This window comes from Eschrichtius robustus, chromosome 13 (genome assembly GCF_028021215.1).
Source record: "Eschrichtius robustus isolate mEscRob2 chromosome 13, mEscRob2.pri, whole genome shotgun sequence".
In the NCBI taxonomy this organism is placed as follows: domain Eukaryota; kingdom Metazoa; phylum Chordata; class Mammalia; order Artiodactyla; family Eschrichtiidae; genus Eschrichtius; species Eschrichtius robustus.
In genome coordinates, this window is record NC_090836.1 from 102563562 (window position 1) to 102584990 (window position 21429).

At 46.1% G+C, this 21429-nt stretch overlaps 2 protein-coding genes across 3 annotated transcripts in view; one reads left to right on the top strand and one right to left on the bottom strand.

Moving 5' to 3' along the window:
• Positions 1 to 8597, bottom strand: part of SMC1B (structural maintenance of chromosomes 1B) — an 85225-nt gene extending 76628 nt beyond the window's left edge. For both annotated transcript variants that reach the window (XM_068560953.1, XM_068560952.1), the window contains exon 1: positions 8489 to 8597. In XM_068560953.1, coding sequence (XP_068417054.1) covers positions 8489 to 8597 — 109 coding nt within the window. The remainder of the gene's footprint in view (positions 1 to 8488) is intronic.
• Positions 8598 to 8938: 341 nt separating this feature from the next.
• Positions 8939 to 19467, top strand: RIBC2 (RIB43A domain with coiled-coils 2). Its single transcript, XM_068561720.1, has 7 exons — positions 8939 to 9052; positions 9854 to 9935; positions 13061 to 13405; positions 14419 to 14537; positions 15602 to 15829; positions 18075 to 18241; positions 19389 to 19467. Exons 1-7 carry the CDS (start codon positions 8939 to 8941, stop codon positions 19465 to 19467), a joined length of 1134 nt encoding a protein of 377 aa, XP_068417821.1.
• The last annotated feature ends 1962 nt before the right edge of the window (positions 19468 to 21429 follow it).

The window sequence follows — 21429 nt, forward strand, 5'->3', positions numbered from 1 at the left end:
AAGAAGTAAAGCTGTCACTGTTTGCAGATGACATGATACTATAGAGATACATAGAGAATCCTAAAGATGCCACCAGAAAACTACTAGAGCTAATCAATGAATTTGGTAAAGTTGCAGGATACAAAAGTAATGCACAGAAATCTCTTGCATCCCTATACACTAATGATGAAAAATCTGAAAGAGAAATTAAGGAAACACTCCCATTTACCATTGCAACAAAAAGAATAAAATACCTACGAATAAACCTACCTAGGGAGACAAAAGACCTGTACGCAGAAAACTATAAGACACTGATGAAAGAAATTAAAGATGATACCAACAGATGGAGAGATATACCATGTTCTTGGATTGGAAGAATCAATATTGTGAAAATGACTACACTACCCAAAGCAATCTACAGATTCAGTGCAATCCCTATCAAATTACCAATGGCATTTTTTACGGAACTAGAACAAAATAATCTTAAAATTTGTATGGAGACACAAAAGACCCCGAATAGCCAAAGCAGTCTTGAGGGAAAAAAAAACGGAGCTGGAGGAATCAGACTCCCTGACTTCAAACTATACTATACAAAGCTATAGTAATCAAGACAGTATGGTACTGGCACAAAAACAGAAACATAGATCAATGGAACAAGATAGAAAGCCCAGAGATAAACCCACGCACCTATGGTCAACTAATCTGTGACAAAGGAGGCAAGGATATACAATGGAGAAAAGACAGTCCCTTCAATAAGTGGTGCTGGGAAAACTGGACAGCTACATGTAAAAGAATGAAATTAGAACACTCCCTAACACCATACACAAAAATAAACTCAAAAGGGATTAGAGGGCTTCCCTGGTGGCGCAGTGGTTGAGAATCTGCCTGCCAATCCAGGGGACACGGGTTTGAGCCCTGGTCTGGGAAGATCCCACATGCTGCGGAGCAACTGGGCCCGTGAGCCACAACTACTGAGCCTGTGCGTCTGGAGCCTGTGCTCTGCAACGAGAGGCCGCGACAGTGAGAGGCCCGCACACCGCGATGAAGAGTGGCCCCCGCTTGCCGCAACTAGAGAAAGCCCTCTCACAGAAACGAAGACCCAACAGAGCCAAAAAAATTAATTAATTAATTTAAAAAAAAGGGATTAGAGACCTAAATATAAGACCAGACACTATAAAACTCTTAGAGGAAAACATAGGAAGAACACTCTTTGACATAAATCACAGCAAGATCTTTTTTGATTCATCTCCTAGAGTAATGGAAATAAAAACAAAAATAAACAAATGGGACCTAATGAAACTTAAAAGCTTTTGCACAGCGAAGGAAACCATAAACAAGACGAAAAGACAACCCTCAGAATGGGAGAAAATATTTGCAAACGAATCCACGGACAAAGGATTAATCTCCAAAATATATAAACAGCTCATGCAGCTCCATATTAAAAAAACAAACAACCCAATCCAAAAATGGGCAGAAGACCTAAATAGACATTTCTCCAACGAAGACATACAGATGGCCAAGAAGCACATGAAAAGCTGCTCAACATCACTAATTATTAGAGAAATACAAATCAAAGCTACAATGAGGTATCACCTCACACCAGTTAGAATGGGCATCATCAGAAAATCTACAAACAAATGCTGGAGAGGGTGTGGAGAAAAGGGAACCCTCTTGCACTGTTAGTGGGAATGTAAATTGATACAGCCACTATGGAGAACAGTATGGAGGTTCCTTAAAAAACTAAAAATACAATTACCATATGATCCAGCAATCCCACCACTGGGCATATACCCAGAGAAAACCATAATTCAAAAAGACACACGCACCCCAATGTTCATTGCAGCACTATTTACAACAGCCAGGTCATGGAAGCAACCTAAATGCCCATCAACAGACGAATGGATAAAGAAGATGTGGTACATATACACAATGGAATATTACTCACCCATAAAAAGGAACGAAATTGGGAAACTTGTTGAGACGTGGATGGATCTAGAGACTGTCATACAGAGTGAAGTAAGTCAGAAAGAGAAAAACAAATATCGTATATTAACGCATATATGTGGAACCTAGAAAAATGGTACAGATGAACCGGTTTGCAGGGCAGAAATTGAGACACAGATGTAGAGAACAAACGTATGGACACCAAGGGGGTAAAGCGGTGGGGGAGTGGGGGTGGTGGTGTGATGAACTGGGCGATTGGGGTTGACATGTGTACACTGATGTGTATAAAATTGATGACTAATAAGAACCTGCTGTATAAAAACATAAATAAAAAATTTAAAAAAAAAATAAAAGGTGAAAAAAAATCCATGTGTCCATAATGATACCAACAACAAAAACAGAAAAACTCACTTTCACTATTTGCCCTATTAAAACTCTTTTCTTTGAAAATACTAACTAAAAGGGGCGCGCATTTATTCTGATTTTACAGTGCAAACTGCATTTTATGTTAATCAAATAACCCCAATTAATGAAGTAAAACTTTTTTTTTAAATAGGGGAATATCATCCAATGAATATAGAAAGCATGACAGGATTAGAAAAACCTGGTTTTGCAAACCTGAATGAAATACTGACTCAGGCAAGATTATTAATTGGCATTAAAACCATTCGGGTAAATGGTTGATAGAGAATATTTGTATAATGCCAAAGTAACACTAGAACACTAGGCTAGAGAGAAAGGTTACAGCTAACTGTATAATGGAGAGATCACTGTCACCACCCTAATCCAGGGGTCAATCTTAGCATCACCAGATATTATGTGATATAAGGTAATGTGAAGTACACAATAGCACCTAAAATGAAGTCTAGCCAAAAATCTTCAATTTGAAACCATCAACTTTCTAGACATCTTCCAGTTCAAAAAAATAGAGGGGACAGAGGAACAAACTAAACTACATCATAAGGAAGCAATCAGACACATCTAAACATTCTATGGAAAAACGTTTTCAACCTTTTCAATGAGTCTGTTATAAATAAAAAAAAAGAACTATGCTAAATTAATAGAGATCTAAGGGATATAACAATCAGATGCAATATGTGATTCTGGGATGGAAAATGGTTTGGTCAAAGAACACTATGGAGTAAACTGAGGAAATGTGAATTTGAGCTGTGCATCAGATGAAATGCACTAAGAAAGAAAGGTGAGGATAATTGTCTGAAAAGAGTGAGTTAGACAACAGTATGTATTGTATAACCTCATTTTCATTAAAAAAAAAAAAGTTTGCACGGAAAAAGATCTACATGGACATGTCCTAAGGTATTACAATAGTACTCTCTGGATTGTGGGAATATGTTTTTACTTTTTTACTCATTTATTTTCTAATTTTTTACAATTCATATATAGTGCTTTTGTGATAATAAAATATTATTTTTAAGAATTCAGCTGCCATTCTGGATTATCTAAAATGGTTTTTAAAACTAACATTTTTTTCCTGATTATAACAGTAAACCATTCAATGTAGGGTTTTGGAAAACAAAAAAGTATTTTAAAAATCACCTGAAAAATCACCCCATCTGGAAAAAACTATTGATGGAAATGGATATTGAATTTTGTCAAATGCCTTCTCCTCAAAAAAATAAAATGAATCTTCTTTCTTGCAGGAACAAATGAAGATTACTGTGGCAGCAGTGTGCCACATGGATTAAAGTAGGGTAAGACCAGAGGTTGGGAACTTAGCTAAAAGGTGACTGCATTAATCCAAGGAAGAAATGATGAGAGTGTGAAATAAAGTGATAGCAGTGGCAACAGAGGGAAGAGGACAAGGTTATTAAGGAGGCAGGACTGGAATGATGGGTAATGTATTGGCTGTGACAGGGAGAATTTATCAAGGATGATGGAGAATTTATTAAGGTAGCAGCCATATGAAACCCTGTGAGAAAGGCATTCTAAGTCCAAGGAACGGAAAATGCTAAAACCCAGAAATAGCAATGAGCTTGGCCTGTGTAAGGAAAGCTAAAAAAGCAATTCTGACCAGAGAACAGTAAATGTGGAGGAAGAGAATATTTGAGAAGAGAAACATACACGGGTCCGGTTATAAAGGGCTTTGTGGATCATGGTAAGAAATATGGATTTTACTCCAAGTGCAGTGAGAATGCACTGCACAGAGACAAAAAAGGAAGCAGAAGGACCTGTTAGGAGATTATAGCGATAGTCCAAATGAGAGCTCTAGCAGCTTCAACTGTAATAGTGAAGAGTGGCAAGAAACAATCGGATTCAGGATGCATTTCAGAGGTAGAGTCATTAGGATTTATAGACGACTGGATGAGGAAAGTGGGGTGTAGAAGGTAAAAGGAGGAATCAAGAATTACTCTGGGGCTTCCCTGGTGGCACAGTGGTTGAGAATCTGCCTGCCAATGCAGGGGACACGGGTTCGAGCCCTGGTCTGGGAAGATCCCACATGCCGCGGAGCAACTGGGCCCGTGAGCCACAACTACTGAGCCTGCGCATCTGGAGCCTGTGCTCTGCAACAAGAGAGACCGCGATAGTGAGAGGCCCGCGCACCGCGATGAGGAGTGGCCCCCACTTGCCACAACTGGAGAGAGCCCTCGCACAGAAACGAAGACCCAACACAGCCATAAATAAATAAATAAATAAGTAAGTAAGTAAGTAAGTAAGTAAGTAAGAATTACTCTGGCTTTCTGTCTGAATAAATGAGTAAATTGTGCCCTTTACTGAGCTGGTAAAGACCTAAGAAGGAACAGGTTTGTTGTTTGGTAGTGGTGGGGGAGAGGAAATTAACTACTCTTCCTGATTATATTGTTTTAGATGGCTACTAGAAATAGGAAACTAAATGCTAAATATTATAGGCTGGAAATATAATTTGGAAAGTCAGTAGCTTAAGGATGGGACTGGATAAGACCACCTGGGGAAAGGAGGGAGAGATGAAATGTGGTCTACCTTGCCCCCTTGACAGCAAGGCCTTCCCATGACCAACTTCTTTAAAAACACCCCCAGCATTTCCTATTCCCCTCCCTTGTTTCTCTTTAAAACTTAACACTTTAATATTCTATATACTTTTCATATTTAGTTTGTTGTCTGTCTCTCTGCACTTGAATGTCAGTTCTATACAGGCAGGAATTTTTATATCATGTTCACTGATGAATCCCCAACAACCTAGAACAGTGCATGGCATATAGTAGGCACTCAATTATTTTTAAATGAATGAAATACTGCTGAAATGTCAAACAGGATGAGGACAAGGAACTAACCGCTGTCTTTTATAAGATATAGCACAATAGTGACCTAGATAAGTGTCATTTCAGTAGACTTTGAGGCTGAGAACTGAATCAAGGGGGCTGAGAAGAGAATGGAACTACAGACAGTGGTTTCAAAGAGTTTTGCTGTACTGATTAAAAAAAAAAAAAAATGGGGCAATAGCCTAAGGAAACAGTGAGGTTCAAGGGATTTCCCCCCAAGCATTTCATTATAAAATTTTCAAACATACAAGAAAGTTGAAAGAATTTCATAGTAAAAATCCATATATTTACCACTAAATTCTATAATTAACATTGTACTATACTTGCTTTTCACACATCCACTGATCCTCAATGTCCTGAGAGTGTTCATAAGGCATCTATGTATTTATGCCAATGAAAATTATCCAATAAGGGAGAAAGATACAATCCAAGAGAGAAAGATAATAATTACAAAAGCAAAGGACTAAGGAGGGGACAGGATCCAAAGCACAAGTGGAGAGGATGGCCTTAGACAGACTCAGGCACCCTCGTGGTAGTTCACTGATAAAAATCCTTCAAAGTCTAACTTTTCTTTCCAGAAAGTTAAATATAAACTCTTCACTCTGGCAAGGACTTATCCAACAGAATTCCATTATATCCCACCACTTCCCTACATATGCACTGTATTCTGGCCAATTTGGACTATTACCTGCCCCACAAATAGACTTTCACAAACCCCTGGGAAAATACTCTTTACGCTTTGAGCCCAGCTCAAATGCCAACTCCTCCAGAAAACCTTTCCTAATCTTCACCTCTTCCTGTCCGAAACTCCCCAAATCAGATGTTGTATTTTTCGTGTTTAAAGTTTCATAAACAGTGTTATCTGGCTTTCTATTTCAATTAGTGTGTCATTTTCTTATACTCCCTATACCTTCAGAGCAGGAGCTGTCTTAATCTACACATCTTCTTCTGCTCCTAACATTATACATAGGCAACAACCATTTGCTGCATCTGAGTGGAAAACACCAATGTAAAATTAAAAATAAAAAATTTCTGCTTCCCATAAAAAGCCCCAAATTAGATTTTATTGAAAACAAGCAAGGGACTTCCCTGGTGGTCCAGTGGTTAAGACTCCATGCTTCCAATGCAGGGGGTGCGGGTTCGATCCCTGGTTGGGAAACTAAGATCCCACGTGCCATGTGGTGTGGCCAAAAAATTGAAAAAGTAAAAAAATTTAAAAATAAATAGATAAAAACAAACAAATGGGAACATGTCAAGTTTTGGCAGGTGGTGACAATAGAAAATTATTACAAAAAGTATGACTAACTAAATTAAACTATAACAGGAAATGAGCATGATGGGAACTTATCAATTGGCTTAACAAATTCTATCTGAATGTGCCAGTAATTCCGTTAAGATTTAAAAAAATGATGATCTACCAACAAGTGTTCAAATGAACAAAAATAGAATATCACCCATTAAATCGGTCATGGATAAGTACTATATTGAGTTTGGGCCTTCATATAGCAAAAAGAATGTGAACACTTTAGGCAAAATTCAAAAACAAGTAAACCAGAAATTCCTGTTGTGGAGAGATGGTATTGAAGACACTGCTGAAATGATCCACAACTGGCTTTACCCGGTTCTAAGCATAGTCTCTAGGATACCAGTGATTCTCTAGAGGGGAGCTGAGCTTCCAGGGCATGTGGATCTAGGGAGGGCAAGAGGATTTGTAAAGGCATTTTCACAATCACGTTAAGATATGTTGTTAATCACAAAAAGTATTTCTAAATTAGGAAAAGAAATAATATTATTTTGAAACTCATTTGGCACTAGGTTACACAAGTTCAAAGCACCACTTTCACAGGATCTTGAATGGTAACGGGCATGTAGTTCAAGTGGACTAAAATGATGTTCAAGACGTCACGCAGATACTCATTCCGAGTATTGCACTGGTTGGAGTTGCAAAATGTAACTGAGCAACCCTTCACATAATCACCAGTTAAAAGGTGAAAATTCCCTGGTGGTGGGCTCAGCAACTTCCCGATAAAAGAGTGGAGAAGATTAGTTAGGGTAACAGTGCAGGAGTGATTCCAGGAATTATTTTTTCAATGTTTTCTGATAACAGAATAAAGTGAAAATGAGGAAATATATTACACAGAAGAGGCAAGGAAATCTTCAAATATGTGAATGCATCTAAGCTCAGGTATTCTTTTGCATATACTAAGTGCAAAAGAAAACCTTCAACAGCAGCTGTTTTTATAAGGCAACAGAAATTTCACAACAGGTCCACAATAATTATATTCCAGATTTGGTGTGCAGGGAAAGCATACATTCAAGTGTCCTATTCACGTCTGTCAAATAAAGTGATTTACTGAGGCTAAGAAAGGAAAGCTGGGCTAAGAGAGCCAAACCGGAGACTCCAGATTTCAGAAGACTCTCCAGGTCACTATCCTTTGAGGCCCCACTCCACCTGCTCTGCTCATCACCCCACTGTTTCCCATCACGGAGCCAAAGGGAGCCTGGCCAGGCCCCAACTCCAGTCCAGACTCTGCCACTTACTGGGCAACCTTGGAAAGTCATCTGGCCCCTCTGAACCTCAGTGTCCTCCACTGTAAAATGGGGATCATACCCATTCGTGAGGATTAAACAAAAAGAGCGGGGCCAGGAACTCAGGAATAAGTTCAACAAACGCGGCCATTTTCACAATATTCCTGCGAAGCTTCCTTGGATCCAAATGGCTGTTCGGGCTCCTTGGAACCAATGACTTCCTCCCGACCTCGCTCCCACTTAATCTTTTTGGATGGGAAAGGGAAGGGGATGGAGAGGAGAGGTGACCAAAGCGGAGGGCAGAAGAAGCCCACGGTTGGGGGGGGGGGGGGGGGGGGAGCGGGGCAGGGGTAAGAGAGGAGGGTCCAGGGTGGAACCTCTCGGGTGGGGGGTAGGGCGGGGGTCTGGCCTGCGGTGTTGTCCGAGGGCCGGGGGTCCGGCGCAGAGGGCGAGGCGCAGGCCCCTGGGGGTGCCGTCCGAGGGTCGGGGGTCCGGGGCAGAGGGCGAGGCGCAGGCCCCTGGGGGTGCCGTCCGAGGGTCGGGGGTCCGGGGCAGAGGGCGAGGGTCAGCCTAGGGTGGACGGCGAGCAGCGGCTCCCTGCCACCTCCAACCCGCCCTGGGCGGAGTCTGAGGGTCGCCTCCCACCCCATCCCCCGTCCCCGGGGTGGACAGCAAGGGTCGAGCCCGAGTCCAGGCCGCGAGGCCACCCTCACGTCCCCTCAGGGGGGAAGAGGCCCGGACGACCGCGGCGCGCGGGGGCGTTCTAGGTCCCAAGTTACCGGAGCCGTTGGGGCCAATGATGCAGGTGAACCTCCTGAAGGGGCCTATGACCTGGCGGCCCCGCCACGACTTGAAGTTCTCCACAAACAGCAGCTCCAAACGACCCATGGCTGCACATTCCGCTCCTCAGCCGCGTTCTCACACGCCGGCCAGAAAAGCGCGGGAAGGGCCTCGTGCTGTCTCGCGAGAGGAAAGCGAGAACACGGGCGAGCCCTGCGATGTTTCTTAGCAACCGAGGTTGTTTACGGTTCCGAGGAACCGGGTCTTCTCGCCACTGGCGCGGTGGGAGAAGGCCGGACTGAGAGCCTCTGGAGCAGGCTCGGATCCCACCAGCCCAACCTCCTAGGGAGCCAGCCTCGCTTGGCTTGAGCTTGTTTTATGTTTGTTGTCTTTTCTTTTAACCTCACAAGTTTTAAAAACCTCTTAGAATTTCTTGGCGATTCGCAGTCATGGAGGTAGCGCAGCCCAAGGACCTGGAGGAGGGCTTCGGCCTGGCCAAAAGGAGATATGCGGAGCTGCGCAGGCAGAAACGGATCTTCAATGCCAGGAACAGGATCATCGGGGTGAGATCCTCCAGCCCGGAAGGGAAAGGGGCCAGGAGGGAATGTGGAGGAGCGGCTGGGGGCGAGTGAGGCGGGCGGCGGGAAACAAGAGGAGATGAACCCTTGGAATGAAAGTTTTGATCCAGGCACCGCTGCAGACGGCTCCAGGCTTTGCCGGGAAGATTTGTTCCATGTATTGACTTCGCTGAGGATGGGAGAGACCTTAACAGACCAAATAATGCCCCCTGTCCCTTGCCAGACAGGCAAATTGACTCCTGCAGTGGGGAGAGAGCATGCCTGGAGTTAATGGCCAGAGACTGGAACGCGATTCTCCTCTCTCTGAGCCGGATTTTCTACATTGCCAGGAATTCCCTCCAGTCCGTTCATTTGACAAATGCCAGTGGAGTTCCTATTTTGTGGCAAGCCTGAGCTGGGCCCAGGAGACGAGGAACAAGGCAATACTTGACCTTGAGGAGTTCATAGCCCAGAGTGGAGGAGGCAGGCATTTAAAATGGTCACATTATAATGCAGTGGAGTCAGTGCTGTGAGGGAGGCGATCAAAGGCTGCCAGGGAGCACCAACTGGGGCTGGGAGAGGAAATCAGAGAGGACTCCCCAGAGGAGGTGATGCCTAAGCAGTGTTCTGAGGATGAGGATCTATTGACTGAAAAGAGGAGAAGGAAGCTCTGGGGAAATTTAAGACAGGCTGAAGAACCAGCTATAAGCAAAAGCATCCGGGTATGACAAGATTTGGCTTACAGTAGGACTGTTATCAACTGAATCAAATTATCTGGCTCTAATTCCCTTTGTTTTCCTTTCCCAGGGAGACACAGAAGCCTGGGATGTTCAGGTTTGTGACCAGAAGATAAAAGAAGCAACTGAAAAAGCTAGACAGGAAACCTTTGGTGAGCATTCCCTGAATGGCCATCTAGCGGTTCAGGGCTGTGTGCCTTTAGACCCCAGTTCACATTTCCTCACATATGTAAAAAGTTGCAATTTTCATGCTCTTCCTCCTTTTAAAACTTCACAATTTCTTGTGCTCAATTAACTTAATGCACTGATGCTTCCTCACTTAAAAAAAAAACAGCTATTGAATTCTATGTGAGCTGTAGGAAATAAATTGTGAGGATAAATGTATGTTTTTCTCTGTTTTCTTAAAAAACTGGGTATGAAAATCTTTAAACACACACATTTTCTGCCAAAAAGTTCAAGACCTTCTACCGGGGACAGCTGTTTACAGTAGCCTGAGCTCATACCCCTGAGCTGACTCAGAACCAGATATGGTTCAAATAATAGTGTTCTGGCTCTTAGATCAAATACTCAAATAGTATTCCTTTTCCCCCATCATGTCTAGCAATTTCTTTTAAAGCACTATAAGGATTTTTTAAATAGAAAAAAGCAGGGTACAAAATTGTATATACAGTGGGTTATCAATTAAGTTTAAATACATATATAAATATATATGTTTTAAAATACATAAAAATATGCTTAGAAAAATACAGAAAGGAAATATACCAAAATGTCAGCAGTGGTAAAGTTGGAGTGATGGCATGATGAGTGAAATTGATTTTCTTCTTTATACTGTTTCATATTTTCTAAACCTTTTACCTTTTAAAATTCTAGCTTAAAGTAATTCAAACCTGTGTTAAACCATAATGGAAAAGAATATGAAAAAGAATATATGTATGTATAACTGAATCAATCACTTTGCTGTACAGCAGAAACTAACACAACATTGTAAGTCAACTATACTTCGGGCTTCCCTGGTGGCGCAGTGGTTGAGAATCTGCCTACCAATGCAGGGGACACGGGTTCGAGCCCTGGTCTGGGAAGACCCCACATGCCGCGGAGCGACTAGGCCGGTGAGCCACAATTGCTGAGCCTGCGCGTCTGGAGCCTGTGCTCCGCAACAAGAGAGGCCGCGATAGTGAGAGGCCCGCGCACTGCGATGAGGAGTGGCCCCCACTTGCCGCAACTAGAGAAAGCCCTCGCACAGAAACGAAGACCCAACACAGCCATAAATAAATAAATAAAATTAAATTTTAAAAAAAATAGTAGAAAGATGTTTAAAAAAAAAAACAACTGTACTTCAGTAAAATTTTTTTTAAAAAGTAATTCAAACGTACAAAAACGACGTGACAGACATATACATACCCACCACCAGACTAGATATGAACATTTTGCCAAACCGGCTTTAGATATCTTAAGAAATGCTTTTTGAAAATTAAATGTTATACAGACATAGCTAAAGCTCTCCCCCACCTTACCATTTTCCTCTTCCTCCCTTCTCAGAGGTGTGATCATTCCCATGCATGTTTTTGTACTTGTACTATTTAGGTATGTACATCCATGACAATATAAAATTTGTGTGTGTGTTTTAAAATTTTACATAAATGATGTTATATTGAATGTATCCTTTTGCAACATTTAAAAAATTCACCAATCTATTTTTGGAATTTATAGGTGATCTACGTACAGAATATTCATTTTAATTGCTTTATGATGTTTTGTCATATGAATTTTAACCACAATTTTTTTATTCCTCTACTGGTGGCTGATTTAGATTTTTTCCAGTTTTTTAAAATAATTGCAAACAACGTTAATGACTGTCCTGCATTATGTCCCAATGTTCATGTCCCTGGTGTACCTAGAAATGAAATTGATAGGTCATAGTATGTGCATGTTTTCAGTTTTACGGGATGTTGGCAAATGGCTTTCCAAAGTTATAAAAGTTACACTCCCACAAGCAGTAAACGAGAAATCTTTGTTTCCCCACATCCTTACTAATACCTGCTATTATTCGCATTTGAAATGTTTCTCCATTTCATTGGATGTTTCCCATCTTGTAAGGTTGATGATCTTTTCACAAGTTTATTGATCATTCAGGTTTCTTTATATTGATTTGCCTTTTCCTCTCCTTGGCCCCCTTTTTGGTTAGGTTATTTTTTTTTTTTAAGTTGATTTGTAGGTGCTTTTTAAATATTCAGAATACTAATCCTTTAATGGTTGTGTTAACTTTTTGGAAGGTTGGATTACTTTAGAATCACTAAAAATCATTTTTTAAGTGGATTTGATCTTGGAGAGGCAGCACTAAGTGGTGGCGTGAAGCAAGATCTTAATTCCCTGCCCAGGAATTGAACCTGGGGAGCTTGGATGAAAACCAGGAATCCCAGCCACCACACCCCCTGGCTCTTGACCCCGGTGAAAAATTCATTTCTCACGGAGGCAAAAACTGTAAAAACAGGTACAATGTTTATTATTAGAGACACAGCACAACAAGTGGGAGAGCACACAGAGAAACAGTTTGCTTACTTAAGACAGAAGCAGGGCAGAGATGCACACGGGGAGAGAAAGGGTGTGGGCGTCCCCCCTAATGAGGAGGAGCCCAGTAAAGAGGCGGTGAAGTCATTCATATAGGGCAGTTCTTCCGGGACTCTGTTTACCTTTGGCCAATTACCTGGCTTCTTTTTCCACACGTGACCTGCCCTAGGCCCCTCCCCAGCATGCGTGCGCAAATTTTTTTCCAAGATGGGATTTCAGCCCAGAGGCCTATGGGACGGCCTTAGCATCACCTATTATGGGGTGGTGCCCCCTCCTTTTTGACCCCCAAGGAGCCTTTCTGCGCATGTGCAATGTCTCCCTTGCCCCAAGGATGGGAAATATGTGACCTCTTGATCCTTTACCCAAACAAAGGTTAGCCCCTCTCTGTTCCTGCCACGACTGTTATCTTCAGGCATCCTCAGGAGACAAAGCCTGGCTATTTACCTTGTTTCTGTTGTTACTTCCATTTCGGAGCGCAAACAGGAGGCTGATTTTAAATGTCTAACCTGGAGCCCATCTATGTCCTAATGCAAACAGGAGACTAGTTGTAAGTGTCTGGCCCGAAGCCCACTTTTTCCTGCTCCATGAAATGTACACGGGAGGGCAGTTGTAAATGCCTAGCTTGGGGCCCATCTATCTCCTGCCTCAGATTCAAATTTATGTCTTTCCTCTGAATCTTAAGCTGATGAATATGCTGTATCTCTTCTAGCTGCTGAAATGAGGCAAAATGACAAGATCACATGCATATCAGAAAACCGGGAAAGGAGAGATAGGAAAAATCTCTGTAAAGCTATCAATGATTTCCAACAGAGCTTTCAGAAGCCAGAAACTCACCGTGAATTTGACCTCTCCGACCCCCTAGCCCTTAAGAAAGATCTTCCAGCCCGGCAGTCAGATAACGATGCTCGGAATACAATATCAGGAATGCAAAAATTCATGGGAGAGGATTTAAACTTCTATCAGAGGAAGAAATTCCAAGAGGAACAAAACAGGGAATGGTCCTTGCAACAGCAAAGGGAATGGAAGATCGCCCGTGCCAACCAAAAATGTGCAGGTAATGGAACAAAAAAGACAGATGGGTCTCAATACTTTCTTCAACAAATCAATCCCCCCCCCTTTTTTTTTCTTGTTTCATTTTGTCTTTTAAGTCTCACTAATATGCTGCTTTGGCCACGTGGCCAAAAAAAGAGACATGAGAACCCGGGTTCCAGGATTTAAATATCTTCAGCCACATGCCTGTCATGCAGGAAACACCTTCTGAGCTTGTGCTCTGTCCGGGCCCCAGTGGGATGCTGGAGTCCAGGGTAACTCAGCATCGGTCCCGGCCCTCAGTGTGTGGGCCAAGACATAGGTCCAGCCTATATCAGTTCGTGTCCAGTAAGAAAATATGATCATCCCCTGAACCTGACCATCCACCTCCATCAATGGGAGCTCTGTTCCTCTAGTTGCCCAGGCCCAAACCCAAGTCATCTTGACTCCTTCCTTTCCCTCAAATGCCACACGCAGTCCAGCAGCAAGTCATCCCAAATTCCAACCACCTTCACCATGTCCTCCACTACCACTCTGGACTAAGCAGCCAGCATCTCCCAACTGGATCATTGCAATAACCTCTAACTGGTCTCCCTGCTTCTGCCCTTGTCTCCCCATAGTCTTTTCTCAACCCAGCAGCCAGAATGATCCCGTTAAAAGTTAAGCTGGATCCTTTGCTCAAAACCAATAGCTTCTCAGTTTACTCAATAAAAGCCAAATTTATTTCAAGGACCAACAAGTCTGACCTTACCTCCTGCTATGCTGCCCTCTAAACCCCTCTCCACTGGTTCCACGGCAGACATTACCAATCCATAGCAGACATTACCAGGCCACAGTGGTGATTGCTAACACTGCCAGGCACCCATCTAAGAGCTTTACTTGAATTGACTCGTGTCAATCTCCCACAGCCTTCCGACGCACCCCCTTTCTTTGGATGGGGCCGTGATGAGAAACAGATACTCCGCAGGGTGCTCTGCACATCTCGGAAGGATCTCCGGGCAGGCACGCAAGGTTTGATTGCGTTTTGCTTCCTTTCAGAGGATCTCTACCTGAAGACAAGGCTGCAGTTTGACGAAACAGCCAAGCATTTACAGAATCTGGAAAGCACCACCAGAAAGGCGGTTTGTGCAGCTGTGAAAGAATTCAACAAGAAGCAGGTGTATACCCCAGGCTCTGTCTGGAGGGGAAGACAAACACACAGCCACCTCCCCGGCATGCCCCAGCCTCCTTGACTCATCAATGATAGCAGTTCTTTTTAATCCCTGCAACAATCAGCTGCTCTTATTAGTCACTGTGTTCAACAACCCTTTCAGAGGGGCACGATTAACCCAATTTAATTGATAAAGAAACGGGCTCAGAGTGGGGAACTGACTTTCTTTGGGATGCCTAAGTACTAATCTGATTTGCTTTGGCAGATTCAAATACTGGACTTCCAAATACCGCGATTCCAGTATTCAAATCCCAGCCTGTCCAGCCGCAAAGCGTGGGCTTATGTAACGTAGTTGAGCTGGCCTCCTTGTGAGCACCTGCTGTGTGTGGGCACCTCAAAAAGTGCCCTGTCCATTCATTACTAAAGAGAACTGGTAATACTGACAAATGTCTCTTAATCTGTCTCTTGACTTGACGGAGAAATAACTGCAGCCCAGAGAGGGCAGGTGACTTGCTCCAGGTCACACAGCCAGGGCCCGTTCCCTCCACCCATCATCCTTACGTGAATGGGGATTTGGCCAGGAATTTATTTGTCCCTGGGGCTGAGGTTGCCGGGCAGTGGGAGCACCTTTTAGAAATCACCACTGCTGTGAATCACTTGGTTGGCTGTTCTTTGTGGCCCACCGCCGTCCAAGGGTGACCAGGACCACACGGAGGGGTACACAGCCCTGTCTTGGGGTGGGTGAGGCCAAGCCGAGGGGAGATGGCAGCCTAACAGGGGGAGGCAGCTCCCTGCTTTGGCAAATCACTGCAAACAAAGACGTGCAGCAATTATGTGCGCGACCAACAGGCAGTGATTCCCCGAGCCCAGCCCACTCGTCCAGCATCTCCCAGGCAGCTGGGGGTCTGAGGGCCTCCCCACATCCATGCCTGACGAGTCTACACCTCCCCCCATCCCCGGTGCCCTTTAGCACATTCTTCCTTCAAGGGCCCCCAGTGAGACTTGCCAGCCTATGCCTCAGTCCCCCCGGGGTCACTCAGGGCATCTCCCTTAATATCTTGCCCTGCTCAGGCCTTGGAGTCAGCAGAAAAGAAAATTCAAGAGAAAAAACAAGACCAAGAGGACAGCCTGGCCGAGATCTCCCACCTGCTGCATGGGGACCTGCTCTCGGAGAACCCCCAGCAGGCAGCCAGCTCCTTCGGGCCCCATCGCGTGGTCCCCGACCGCTGGAAGGGCATGAGCCGGGAGCAGCTGGAGTTCATCCGCCTGGCTCAGAAACAGCAAGTCCAGGAGAAGCTGGTGCCTGTGCCCCCACCCCCCCACCCCCCGAGCCTGCAGATGGGGCCCTGTGCTCCCTGCCACCTTCCTCAAGCATCTAGTTATAGCCACTGTCACGCTCGGCCCTAGAAGCTGCCCTCAAGGAGTCTGTGTTCTAGTGAGAGGAGGACAAGCGCTAGGGAGGGGAGGAGGCTGGGGAAGGGGCTGAGATTGCTGGGCGCGAGAGGGTCATCAGGGGACCAATGGCTCTGGAACAAAGGGCTGAAGGTGGGGAGGGACCTTGCACGTGTCTGGGGAAAGGACGATCAGGCAGGGTGAAGAGCAAGGGCAAAGGCCTTGAGGAAGGGCCATCTTGACCTGTTCAGAGAAGGGAGGCATCTGGTGGCTGGAGTGGAGGGAGGGGAGAGGGTGGGATGAGGTCCAAGAGGCAGAGGGTTGAGGGCCTGGCAGGCCACTGGGGAAGACTTTGCCTTTTTTGTGACCGAAATGGGGAGCTCTGGCGGGTTCTGAGCAGAGGAGAGACAGGATCTCACAGTTAACAGGATCCCTCCTGCCGCTGTGTTGAGGGTGGACTTAGGGGGATAAGGCGGGAAGGAGAGAGATCACTGGGGAGGCTGATGGTCAAGGTCAGAGATGGTGCTGGCTGAGGCCAGGGCGCTGGCAGCAGGGGTGCTGAGAAGTGGTCGGATTCTGGATGTATTTGGAAGTTAGAGTCAACAGAATTGGTTGAAGGGTTTGGCATGGCATATGAGAGACAGAGGAGTTAAGGATTACTCCAGGCATCCTGGCCTGAGCAACGAGAAGGAAGGAGTTGGCACTTACAGAGATGGGAAGATGGTGGGAGAAACAAGTCCAGGAGGGAAGTTCATGGGAGAAAGGAAATCACAAGCGCAATTTTGGATATGTTGTGTGCAATGTTCTTTAGATATCTATATCTGCTAGGATTCAGCTGAAAATCCCAAATAACACCATCTTAAACAAAATAGAACTTTATCTCTTGCATGTAGACTAAATCCTTAAGCAAACAGCCCAGGGCTGGTATGGCAGCTCCATGACCATTGACTAAAGTTCTGCCATCCTCAGCACCTGGTTCCCACCTCTTAGTGCAAGATGGCTGCTTGAGCTCCAGTCATCATATGCATATTCCAGCTGGCAGGAAGAAGGAAGGGGGAAGAACGCTACCGACACTTCCTAGAAGTTTCACAAGACATTTCCACTTACATTTCGTTGGACAACTCAGTCACTAGGTTGCCCCTAACTATAAAGAAGAAATGTAGTATTTATTCCAGGCAGTGAAGTGCTGGTGATTCTTTTATTAAGGAAGAAGGAAAAATGGCTACTGGTGGACAAGTTATATTTTCTGACACAACTTCCAAGTAAAGCCCAGCAGGCAGCTGGATGTAGAGTCTGGGGCTCAGAATGAGATCTGGGCTGGAGACATAAACAGGAAGTCATCACTGCACTGAGAGTATGTAAAGCAGGGAACCTGGAGATCACAAAGGGAGTGAGTGTAGACAGAGGGACCCTCCCCTCCCACCCCCATCGTTTATAAAGAGCAAAGCGGCCTGAGAAGGAGCAGCCAGAGAGGTAGGAGGGATGCAAGCGTGGTGAATTCAGAGGGAGTGTGGGAACCCCTGGGTCAAATGCCACTGCTGGGCTGCCGACTGGATGCAGGACCCAGCACTGGGCAGTCACCTCTTTGGTGGAGAGGTGGCAGCCCGTCTAATGGGCTGGAGAGAGAACAGGCAGGAGGGGAAGGAGACAGCAAGTGCAGACAATACTTTCAAGGCATTCTGCTGTAAAGGGCACAGAGAAATTCACCCCCAAGATCCTGAGCCATTGTCCCGGGGTGGGGCTGTGGCATCAGCACATTCTAGAAGTGACCAGAGGACCCCGGTGTCCAGCCAGGTGGTGCCACTGCCCACTGGTAGCATCCCAGATGCAGAGGACCTGACACCCGTGGGCCCTGCTTACGGAGGTCTGGGCTGGGAGCCACTGTTGGAACCGAGACTCTGCTGTCCCTTCAGGCTCAGAGGGCCAGCCCAGGCCTCCCAAGAGGGGGAATCAGCTGGGCCACCAGCATGATGGCAGGTGCGGGGGCGGGGGGGGTCTCCTCTGATTTCCCGCATGACGTTGCTCACCTACCTGCCCCCCTTCTGGGCCTCAGTTTCTCCATCTGTAAAATGAAAGGCCGGCTCCTAGAGACAATCCCCTGGGGCTCTTCTGCTGGGGACAGGCGGTGGTGAGTCACCTCTCCTCTCTCCAGAGGCTCCAGGAGGAAGAGCGCCAGCGAGACATGCACTGGGACCGGCAGAGGGTCCAGCGGGCTCGCGCCGCCTTGCTGTGTGAGCGGCAGCAGCAGTGCCAACGGCATGACCTGCGCAGGGCCCTGGACTGCAGCAACCTCAGCCTGGCCAAGGAGCAGCTTTCACAGTCAGTGCCAGGCGGGGGCCTGGGCGGGAGCGGGGAGATGGGGGTACGGGTGGGGAGGACAGGCAGAGGGGGCTGGGATCAGGTTAGGGTCAAGGGGGGCAGGTGGGAATTGGGGGCATCATCGAGGGAATCAGGCTCGGGGAAAGCGGGGGTAGGCGCTGGCCCTGCAGGGCCCATAGAGCAGGCACCGTCCTTTCCTGGACCCCTGGCTCACCCTCCCTGAATCCTTCCCACCCAAGGGCTCGGGACCCTTGGGGTATATTTCACCAGAGGCCCTGTAGCAGCAGTGGTTGGGGCTATAGCATAGCCTCCTGGTAAAGAGAAGGGGAAGAAGGACTCAGAGCTAAGAAGCCAGAAATTAAGTGCTAGGAAACCATCAGTCCCCACACAGACCAGGGATTGAGATTCCATTGTGCCCTCAACCTGTAAACACCCCTCCTTGGACAGTCCTCACCTGGGCACTGGCGGACCCCAGCAGGCTCGGACATGGGTGCTGGTGATGGAGTACACGGAGGGCACCAGGAGTCCCAGGGGAGGGCGCCAGGGGGGCTTCCGGGAGGAGGCTGCGTGGCTCAGAAGTGGGGGAGGACAGTGCCAGCTGCCCACTGCAGGGAGGGCTCTCCGGGGAGAGGAAGGGGTTCCTGGGCTGCCAAGAACAAGTCTGGAGTCTCTTCTTCATTTCAGACAGGCCCCAGGAGTAGTTCAGAGTTCCAGCTACAGAAAATGTCAAATGCAGATCAGTAGGTGAATTTGTCACTAAAAAAAAAAACCCATTATTTATTTACTTATTTATCTATCTATTCATCAAGCTTGAACTCGGATGGGATCCACCAGTATTTTTTCCAATGTCTGTTTATCGGTGGGTCCATCATTGGGGGCCTAAATAAGGAGAATTAAGAGAGAATCTCACAGAAATCAAATGGGATGAGCAAATGTCTTTACAATCATGGAATTCTAAGATATCCCCACATTTCACGTGCGCAGGTCCCTAAACTAATCAGCAGTGACGAAATGCCCCCTTCCTCCCCATTTAGCTCGTAGGGCTGGAATGCACTCTGTATCCTGGGGTTAACGCACCAATTAAACAGTAGAATGTTTAGGAAGTCAGGCATTTCCTGATTTCTTTTTCTCCTTGTTTTATTATCAGGAAAAAATATATGAAGGAAATCTGTACAAATCATCCCACAGAAGATTATTTCTCACAATTTAATACAAGAAGTCGATAATGAAAAAGCCACCTTCTTTCCCTCTGAATCGTTTACCTATAAAGGGCAGTAACCTTGAAGAGTCCCACCTGTTAAAAAAAAAAGGCGCTCTTTGGTCCAGAAGTACTGTTGAACTTAACTTTTCCACCGTAGACAAAACTTGATTAAACCCCTTCCTGTATTTCTATGAGGAGCATTAGTGTCTGTTCAACTCAGCTCAGACTATTTCTAGAGCAGCTCTGGTGCTGTAGATACAGGGATGAAAGCCTGCGTATTAGACTCTAGGTTCAGCTGGTGCAATCGCCAATACTCACGGGCATCATTTTAACCGCTTCACGTGGAATTAACTAATTTGGTTCTCACAGCAGCCCGGGGTGGGTATTTTTATTACTCGCATTCTCCAGGTGAAGAGCCTGAGCTATAGACACGTTAAGTGACTTGCCCAAGGTCACGCTGACGGGACGTGGTGGACCTGGGGTTGAACCCAGGGTGTCTGGCTCTCAACCACTTCTCTCTCCTGGCTCCTGGTAACAAGACCCAAAACACGAGTGGCCAAAAACGCACAAGTTTACTTCCTCCTCTCGTCAGAGCCCCAGCTGAGCAGTGCTCCCTCATTGCTCTGCCATCTCGCATCCTGTGGTCCCGGAATGCTGTTCCAGCTCCCACCATCCTATCACATTCAGGCCAGCAGGCAGGAGAAAACGGGAAGGAAGGGGGTGGGTGAACGCCGCACAGCAGCAAGGCCTTGGCTCCGGAAGTGTACATTTCACCTCTGCTCACACCCTATTGGTCAGAATTTAGTCATGTGACCATGCCTCGCTGCGGTGGAGGCTGGGGAGCCTTGCTGGCTAACCACGTGACAGGCAATAATTCCACAATGGTATAAAAGATGGAAGAACACAGAGTGGGGGACGACTAGCAGTCTGCGGAGTCTTGAACCATGCTTTGGAATTTGCCAGTAGGGAGGTGAAGGGAGGCAATTTACACGGGGGGAGGGGGAGAGTATGTCCAGCAGTAACGGGGTCACTAGCTCCCAGGTCCAGATGACTGGGTCCCGACCAGTTACCTCTGCCTTCTCCGTGTAGGCTTCTTGCAGGACCATATCCATATGGCCAGTGACAAGTGGCAGCTCTTGGTGGCACTTCATCATTAGCCAGGGTGGAGCTGGATACACCAGTGCTGGCTGCTTAGCCCACATCCCTCTTCTTCTAAACACTTTCTCCCCTGCTGGAAACCCTTCACTGGCTGATGTTTAACCAGAGCCTGAGGATTGGCAGGGTTTTCCCAGGTGGATCAGTTGGAGCTGAACATCCTTTAGGGAAGCATGTTGAGGGTGTATAGTTTCCTGGAACTATCATAACAAAGTACCACACATTGGGGGGCTTAAACAACAGAAATGTACAGTTCCTCACAGCTCTGGAGGCCAGAATCCGAGACCAAGGTGTCGACAGGGCTGGTTCCTTCTGAGGGCCTTGCAGGAGAGCCTGTTCCTGGCCTGTCTCCCAGCTTCTGGAGATTTGCTGATGACCTTTGGTGTTCCTTGGCTTGTAGCTGCGTCACCCACATCTATGCCTTCATCTTCACATGGCATTCTCATACCCTGTGTGTCTGCGTCCCAATTTTCCCTGTTCATGAGGACACTAGCCATATTTGATTAGGGTTCAGCTTAATGACTTTACCTAAACTATATCTACAATGACCTTATTTATAAGATCACATTCTGAGGTACTGGAAGTTAGGAATCCAATATACCTTTTGGGGGCGGCGGGAAGGGCACAATTCAACCCTTAATGGGGGGAATGCAGAGGGGCACCTGCCCTCTTGCTTCCCAGGATAATCCCATTGAGAATGTTGTTGCCCAGGCTGAAGAAGCCACGCTTCGGGGAGGGCCCTGGATGAGTGACACACTGTGTAGATTGTTAATCCTCCTACAGTTGGGCAGGGAGATAAAGTGAGTGATGGGAGGTGATGTCAGTTCATTCC